At 41.8% G+C, this 8,758-nt stretch overlaps 1 protein-coding gene across 1 annotated transcript in view; it reads right to left on the bottom strand.

The window, feature by feature from the left end:
* Positions 1 to 2,798: 2,798 nt before the first annotated feature.
* LOC119352639 (putative disease resistance protein RGA4) overlaps positions 2,799 to 8,758 on the bottom strand; it is a 7,021-nt gene continuing 1,061 nt past the window's right edge. The window contains exons 4-11 of the mRNA XM_037619224.1: positions 5,255 to 8,691; positions 5,053 to 5,149; positions 4,459 to 4,615; positions 4,194 to 4,381; positions 3,830 to 3,952; positions 3,578 to 3,624; positions 3,278 to 3,497; positions 2,799 to 3,173 (exon numbers count right to left, since the gene is read on the bottom strand). Of these exons, the coding sequence (XP_037475121.1) occupies positions 5,261 to 8,653 (3,393 nt within the window). The 5' untranslated portion in view covers positions 8,654 to 8,691 and the 3' untranslated portion in view covers positions 2,799 to 3,173; positions 3,278 to 3,497; positions 3,578 to 3,624; ... (3 more) ...; positions 5,053 to 5,149; positions 5,255 to 5,260. The remainder of the gene's footprint in view (positions 3,174 to 3,277; positions 3,498 to 3,577; positions 3,625 to 3,829; positions 3,953 to 4,193; positions 4,382 to 4,458; positions 4,616 to 5,052; positions 5,150 to 5,254; positions 8,692 to 8,758) is intronic.

Genomic DNA, 8,758 nt, shown 5'->3' on the forward strand with positions numbered 1-8,758 from the left:
TGCATCATCGTTTTAATTCATATGTTAGTTACAATCATTATTGATTGTCTCTGTTATTTCTATTACAGGTAGGGATATGTTTGTAGGACATATCTTGCAGCTGCAGTCCGGTTACAATGCTTGTCGTTCCATATCTATTAGTGGACATGCAACCCATTCCCAGTTGCAGTCGCAATGTGGCTCGTGCAAGTTGCACATGTTACAACGCTTGCAATCATGTGCCCAAATATGGACATGGACATGCAACTGGTCCGACAACCACCCTCCCGGCCGAGTTGTAGTCAATGTGTGCTTGTACAATTGCAGTCGGATTACAATGCTTGCAGTTGCATGTCTACTGACGGAGACGATGATTTAATAATAATAATAATAATAATAATAATAATAATAATAATAATAGGATTTTTTGTAAAAGAAGTTAACAATCAATTTTGCAGTTTCTAATAACAAATGAATATTAAGCTAAGAAACAAAATGAATATACTAAAATAGGAAGAGGGTAAATAGTAAAACAATGTTCTACTAAATACAGTAAAATGATAAGAAAAAAAAACATCAATTAATCACGAGAAAAACCGTAAAAGAAAGTCATTACATAAACCTGACCTTGGAAGCTACGGTGAACAAATGACAAAACATGCAACAAGGAATACAAAAAGCTAGTGACACTCACATATCCTTCGTATCCCTTTTTTTGGCCGGGAAAAAATAGAAAATAACGCCCATAGCCCAGCTCGGTGTACAAACAAAGAGAGCCATGTAGAAACTTACGCACATGGACTACCCTTGTACAGATGAGTCATGCCTCCCATCACGCGAGAAAAACAATACCGCCACATAAATCTTGAAAACCCTAGGTCTAACGGCTATAACACTGATTGGGACACAACTTAAAAACTGCAGTTGCGATCCATTTGAAAACTTGCAGTTGCGATACAATTTGAAAAATGCCGTTGTCACCAGGCTTGAAAACTTTGGCATATGGAAATTTTGACTAAAAAAACTCCCAAAAAAGCTTCCACTAGAGGGGGTTGGCATTTGGTGTCATTACTAAACTAAAAGGAAAACAAAAAAAGTAAGAATAATAAAAACACAAGAAAATAAATAACTCTTATAACTTATAAGTTGGCAATTGCTTACAAAAAGTAGGAAATAGAAATGATTTTTTTATATTGAAGAAGAGAAAATAAAAAGCAGAACAAAAATCTGAATCTTGACGCACTGAATTCAACGGCCGAGTGATTGTATATTTATTTTTTGAGCAGTGGCCGAGTGATTGGATCTGCCCCACAACTGCCCCCTGGATAAACAAGGCCAAGTAGACAGAAAGCACAGAAAAATAACACATAACCAAACATGCGAGAAAACGACCTATGTGCTAAACAGCCAGTAAAACAAAACGTTCCACACTCACGAATTGAACTAGTCTGTTCGTCCCTGCACAAATCACGACGCGTTACATCCAATGGTTCAGCGCGTGAATGAGACTTTTTTTTGCGGGAAATGAGACGTATCTGTTTCTCAGCCAGAAACAGCAAATCCGGTAGAGCGAGCACTTGTGCAAATACAAGACTCCCTGTAACACATGCTTTATGATCTCGAGGATAGAGGCTGACAAGTGGAACATTTTTTTTCATAATTCACAAATATTATTGTAAAATTGATTTAAAATGATTTTTCGAATATTTTCAATTTCAAGAACATTATTTACATTTTAGTGACAATTTTTAAATTCTAGGGCATTTTGAAAATTTGTGATTTAAAAACAATCATGAACATATTTTAACTCCACGATTTTTAAACTATTTTTGTATACTGTCAAAATTCGTTAATATTTCTTAAGCTTTAGAAATATAATGTAAGTACTTTATTTAAATATAACATTTCCCCGAAAGTAAAAAAACCAGGCCAAATTCTGTTGGAAGAAATGCAGGATCACTAATTGGGCCGGCTGACTACGGGAGAGTTGGATGTCTCCTTTCTTTGTTGGTGCGTGCATGTGGGTTGTCACATTGTTTGAGATGTGGGTTTGAATTTATAACGCCACCGCAAAGAAAGAAATTTGAATACTTTGGAAAAAAATTGAGGGGAAATCAATCAACCTGGTATGTTCATGTTCCCCCTAAAAAAAATCTATAACGCCAGCCATGTTCATTACGTTGGAGTTGCACCCAAGTGGGCTGCCATGTGAAACAAATGGCAGTGGGTTCATCCACACCACTGAAATGGCTGCTATTTCTCTCCGTCTTTTTCATCATCACCTGAATAAACTATGCAAATTAAGCTGGTTGATCTCCACAAAGGCGTCTCACCAGACGAGACATATATAGCCCGAGAAGTTGGGACTAGTCCAGCGGATGTTGTAGATGAGTAGATCACGTACGTACATACATAGCTCTATCTGTCTGTCTGTCTGTAACAAGTTGACTTACTGTACGCAGCAGCAGCAACAGAACAAGTCCGGTGTAATTCCAAACTCATACTTGATCATCAGGTAAATTCCAAACTCTGCGTCTCATACATAGCTAGCCAGTGTACTTGTTGCAGAATTGCACTTGACATGAATGAACATTGTGCAGTGTTTTATATATATAGGTACACCTGTTGCTGGAATACAACTCTCAAGGCCAGGCCACTTGAAGCAAGCCCACATGAGATGAGCTTAATTTATGCGTTCATGGCGATTCAACTGATGGACATTCTTCTGCTGAGAAGAACAATCTGGCCATTTACGTGTTCTAGGTGGATCCAGAGGATGATCGCGAGAGAAATATAGCAAATTAAGCATACACGTTTAGTGAAATTAGTACACCCCAAGTACAGGAAGACGAGCTCCACGGCTCTCAGATAGATTCAGGGTTGGTTTTATACCCATTACAACCAGTAAGAGGTATTCTTTACTTTAATAACGCTAAAGTAAAACATGTGAACAAGGAGACAGTGAAAAGGTAATTCAGATAGCGAAAACTCCGGGCTATTTGTATGCATGATGACTGAGGGTGGTGGTGTGTCGTAGCTCCGGGCGAAGCGGTAAGTTGCAGTTGGATGATGATCAGACGGGTGATGATGAGCCGATGAGCCCAGTTTGGCGCCAAATGAGCGCTGGGTGTCAATTTCTTCAGTTGTTAACAGCATGACAAGCATCGATTTCTTCAGACGATGCAGTCTGGTTCCTGACAAGGAGGGAGATGTGTAAGTAATTAGCATGGTTCTGCCGGTCAGGGTCAGGGTCAGAATATTTTGTGCTACACTAATACTGAATTACCAAAATACTAACCATCGCATACACGGTATGAATGTGAATGATGTGCTCATCGCAACAATTTCTGAGTGACATCACCAGGCTGACGGGCTTTCAGATATACCACCTAGACCTAGCTGTAGGGCTACGTTTCTGCTAGCCTAGGCAGTGTTCCTGCTTCTTCTTCCTTAGCATGGCTTCAGATACTCCGTGGACTGGTTGCAAGTTAATCCATCACCCTCCTTGGCAGTCGATTCTGAAATGTTTTCAAGTCGGTTAACCGGATAAGAAGATGGAGTTGGTTTGCAGAGTTGCAGTTTGCTGGGGCTTTATTACCTTGCAGGAACGAATGTTCCTTCCATGCAAGCAAGATCACTGTGAGCCTGTAGAGTTAAACGTAGTATCATATCACTGTGAGCTTCATATTTGCTGTACTATTGTATCTCTACTTTTTTTTCCCCAAAACAGTAGCTAATCGTGATCATCTGAATTGATGACGAAGAACAGTTTGACGTTTGAATCAACAGTACATGCATGATGTCCGACTCAAATATGTAAAAGATCAGTCAGTCAGAGTGGGGCACTTACAGTTCCGTCACTAGTCAGGCAAGTTTCACATGATGTAAACAGTTGAGCAGCAAGTGAATCACTAGTTAGGCATTAATCAACATCCTGATTCACTGTGGACTTGATCAGAACAAATTGCTTTACCTGTATTCGGCAGTGATGGGAACAGTAAAAAAGAAATCACAGAACATGGAAAACTGTATGTCCCTATTCAGTATAGGAGATTGGAAAGATCGAACACCAAAAACTGCTATAGCTCAAAAATAGTAAATATGTAATCTTCTAATAGCTCAAAACTGAAAACATATTGAATAGGTTGCAATCAATCATGCATCTTGATGCCTTTTTGAAATTTCGAAATTGCACATGCCCTGCAATGCATTACCTTTGGACTGCCACTACCCCTATGATCTGAATTGGCTCCAGGGGTGCAGTGCTATGGTATGCAGGCAATTCCTGTGATCCGCTGATCTCTAAATCTGAACTCTCCAGGTACACCGTCAGTCTTCATGAGTTTTGGACAAAATGTAAAAACAAGTGGCTACAAAGCCTACCAAACAAACACTAGAACACCTGAACAGCAAGCAAACAGAAATTAGCAATGCAGGAACACCTGGTACTGATAGCAACGTATTAAAAAAATTGATCACCTTAACATCAGTAGCTTGACCCCAAAGTCTCAACATAGTACTGATATTTTGATTGTGAAACCTGAACTAGGGAAGTAGACTACCACGTCCTGGTGAATGACAATGACCCAAATTTTAAATGCAAAATATGAACAAGCCCACAAAATTGAACGAACACCTGCACACAGAGAACCAAAACAAATGGTGATCACAGGTTTCGTTGGTAATCACATCAAGGAAGAAAAGAAGAGAGACTTGCAGAAGGAATTGGTTGTTAATAATGTCGATTTTACCGAACTGTGGAAAGACAAGGGGCATTGAGAAGCAAATCTTAAATACCGTCACTACCGTTGAGAAGAAAACGGAAAATTGGTATGGCTGGAGTAAAAGTGATTTTTTTTTTTTTGCCGATATTGATGTGGACACCCCCTAACTAAAGTTCTTGCACCTAATATGCAAGTAAAGGCTCTGCCTGAAATTGGAACTAAGAGGGAGCCCAGTTATAGTTCAGTTCAGAAATATGTTGTTCCTGCTTTGCATCAAAGGAAGGTGCTGAGAAGCCTCAATCACAAAGGTAGTACAGCAGGAGTAAGGTTCCAGTTTAGATGTACTTACCAGATTTAAGCCACAGGAAGGAGCAAATGTGTTTGTATGGGAAGGGAAGAGCTCTACAAGGCTAGAAGAATGTACAAGGGAACTCCAAGGCATTCTCCTGCAAATTGGATGGGAACAAACACATAGTTATTAAGCAGGATTGCAGGAAAAGAGCTCACACAGTATGTTTGTGTTAAAACACAAGAAAGTATGTTTGTGTTACCTTGGATCACCATATTTTGATTTCTGGGATGGTTCCCTCTAACCCCCTGCACTGCTGTTTCAGCTCCTCACTGCAGCTGAAGATATCTAGCTTTTCCAGTGAATCCGAGAGGGCATCGTTGGGCAATGACGAGATGGCTGGACAGAACTTGACTGCTAATCTCTTGAGGCTGGTAAGGTTACGCAGCCCTGCAGGGAGTTGTTGAAGCTTCCTGAAACTCTCAAACTTAAGTTGCTGGAGAGAGGAGAGGAGCTGAAGGGCGTCCTCTTGCTCCTTGCTGAAGCGCTCTAGCTGTGTGGACCAACTCGAATGAAGTTTCAGCTTGGTGAGGGAGGAAGAGAGGAATCCGCAGACGGGTGCAGCAAGAAATCCTGCTATGTCATCCGTGCAGAGCTCACACAGTGTGGATGAAACAAGCTGTGTCTGATGCTCTTCACCTCCCTCAGCATCCTCCAAAGCCCGTCTGGGATTGGGATCCCAATCAGCAAAGAATCTAGGGCTTTTCAGGACTCTTAATTTTTTGAGCTGGCCCCCGGTGGTAAGGAGAGACCAAAAGCCCTGATATTTCAAATCCTCTCCGCAATTCCACAACTCTAATCTGACAAGAGAGGAGAGGTTTGAGAGGGACTCCAGTGTCACCATGCCTTTCACATCCGAAAGCTCCAGAAACTTCAGGGAGGAAGGGAAAATGTCACAGGAAAAGGAGAAGGTGGATAGAAGCTTTGGGGACCCCTGTATTGTTAATCTCTGGAGGGATTGCAAAGCTTGGAGCCATCCTCCTCCAGGAACAAGAGTTGGCGGGTCCACCAGGACCAGCTCTGGGCACAAAGTGAAATCCAATTCCCGTAGTGAGTCACGGAGATGAGCGGGGAAGAGCAGCACCCCATCATCCTCTTCCTCTGCTGCTGCGGTTATCTCTGATGCTTCTTGTGTTGTCTGTTGCACATCCACCCCCACTACCAGCCTTTTTATGTTTTTACACCTCCATATTTCCAATTCGGAGAGCTTTGGGAGGTGGGGAAGGAGCTCTGTCAGTTCCTCGCCAGTATTACCAGTTAAGCCATCGATCTTGATACACTCAACATGGAGCTGCCATTCCACATCACTCTGACCTCTTCCTAGTGGTCCAACTAGACCAACTGATTTTTTTACAATCAATGTCCTCAGCGAGGTTAGCATTAGAAGGTGCTTCAACTCCAGAGGTGGGCACTTGTCCAGTGTCAGCGTCTCTAGACCTGTTTCTTTATCAAAAACTAACACTTGGTCTATGCTATGCAAATCAGCCTCTCCAATAATCTCCAATTGTGCTCCATTGGATGATTTTGAGTACCAAAAATGCTTCAGTAACTTTACATTTTTCATCATGACTTGACGCAGACCTTCAATCCAGGAGATGAGAATCGCTGACGAGAACTCTGAACAGCAGGTTACCTCAAGCTCTTGTAGCTTGGGGAACCAATCTGGGGAAACAATGTGGTTTGGGGAAGGAAACCCCAAGAGTTTTGGGCACTCTCTAATAATCAGAACTTGCAAAAGAGGAAACATGTGAGCAGTCGGTGGCAACAAGTCTCCACCAACGGAAGACTCTTGTTCACCTGTGTAAACCCAATTTTCAAAACTTCCTAGGCCAATGAGTGTAAGATTTATTAGCCTGCAAAAGCTTCTCTCTATGATAAAATCCTTCGGTCTGGCAATATGCTTCAATTTTAGCTCACGAAGATCCCAAGCCTTCCCTAAAGAAGGGAAAACTTCCCAAGAAACACCATTCAGATAAAGAGATTGTAGAGCTTCAACAGCGAACTCCTCTGCCAGCCATGTTGGAGAAGAAAGACCTCCGTGCCCTCTAATACACAACACTTGAAGATCTCCATGAGGTTGAAGGCTCTCAAGAACCGCTGCTTCAACACTAGCCTCAACAGTAGACCGCTCACTATCCCAGTTCAATGATAACCTCTTCAAGTATTTTTTCTCCATCAGTTTTGCTTGAGCTGCTTCTTCTACAGTATCTATCTTCTCAAGGTTGTAGATGCCAAGCTCCCTGAGCTTGCTTAAATGCTCTAGTTGCTTTGCTTCAAATCCTTCACTTTTTCTATTGACTCGAAATACCTTCAACTCTTCTAAGAGTTTAAGTTTTCCCACATTATAAATATCAGAATGAAGCTCACCATCACGGGTATGAATATGGCACAGTTTTGCAAGATTGCTCATGTCTCTGGGCAAATCAGAACTCCCACGCCATGGCTCAAGATCTAGAACCCTTAAATGATAAAATTTAGAGATGTTGAGTGGTAAATGCATCTCTCTGTCACATGTCCCCAGACATAGGAATCGTAGGTGGACAAGTCTTGAAAAGTGATGTAACATGAACTCCATGGGATGCATCATGTCAAACAAATAAAGAACACGAAGAGCATTTGCTTCCAGAAAAAAATCACCAAATATCTTGGCAAAACTTCCATCCATTTTACCCAATAACACCAATGTGTGCAAATGTTCAACCTTCAATTTTGTCTTCAGTTCTTCCAATTCACTTCTTAATTTTTCACCTGACACTTCATCATATTTGCCTAAGTCATGTGTGCTTATAGACAAGTGACGGGTGGTTGGCTGAATTACCACTGATCCAACATTAGGGGGACGTAAACAAAGACAATCATGCGATGCAACCTTCAATGCCAAATCGTGTAGTAGATCATGCATAACATACCGCTGACCACCGGAATCTTCCCTGAAAAATCCATAATTGACTAACTCATTTAAATTGCTCAAACCTATATCTTCAAATGTTTGATTTTGATCACTAGGTATCAGAATATCTAGTCCGATCCACAGGCTGATGAGATCATAGCTTCTGAGATATATATCTTCAGGAATCAATGCAGAATAGGAAAAACATTGCTGCAGATGGAAAGGGAGAAAGTCATAGCTAAGCCTCAAGGCAGACATAATACCATTGGTTTGCTTTTCCCATTCTTTACTGTTTAGGACCCTTTTCCAATGCCCCAAACTATGGTCTTTACTTAGCAATCTACCAACAGTCTTTGCTGCAAGAGGGGAGCCCTTTAGTTTTTCCATTATCTTATCTCCGGTCTCAAGCAGAAAATGTTTGTCCCTTGGACATTGCTCATCACCAAAGACAAATGTGAGAAATAACTTTCTAAACTCTCCAGAATTTAAACCATCCAGTTCTATTGATTGGCCAGTTGTTTTAACCATCCAGATCTCCTTGCGGGCAGCTTGTTGGAGCGTGGCCTTGACGAGCAGCAGTTCCATCCTGAGGTCCTCGATGTTGAGGCCAAGGTTGCTGCTGGCTGACCAAGCCCCCAGCAAGCCGTCTGCCACGGGGCCTAGCGCCTTCTCCACCACCCATTGTGCCGCGCCGAGGGCGGCCTCAGCCATCCTCTGGCCGGACGCAGGGATGAACGATTGTGCAACACCTGCATTCAGGAATCAAAATAAATTTGTTGGTAAATATATAGGCTGCTAGCTGGAAGCTGCAAATGA

The sequence above is a fragment of the Triticum dicoccoides genome, chromosome 2A (assembly GCF_002162155.2).
Source record: "Triticum dicoccoides isolate Atlit2015 ecotype Zavitan chromosome 2A, WEW_v2.0, whole genome shotgun sequence".
Classification (NCBI taxonomy): Eukaryota; Viridiplantae; Streptophyta; class Magnoliopsida; order Poales; family Poaceae; genus Triticum; species Triticum dicoccoides.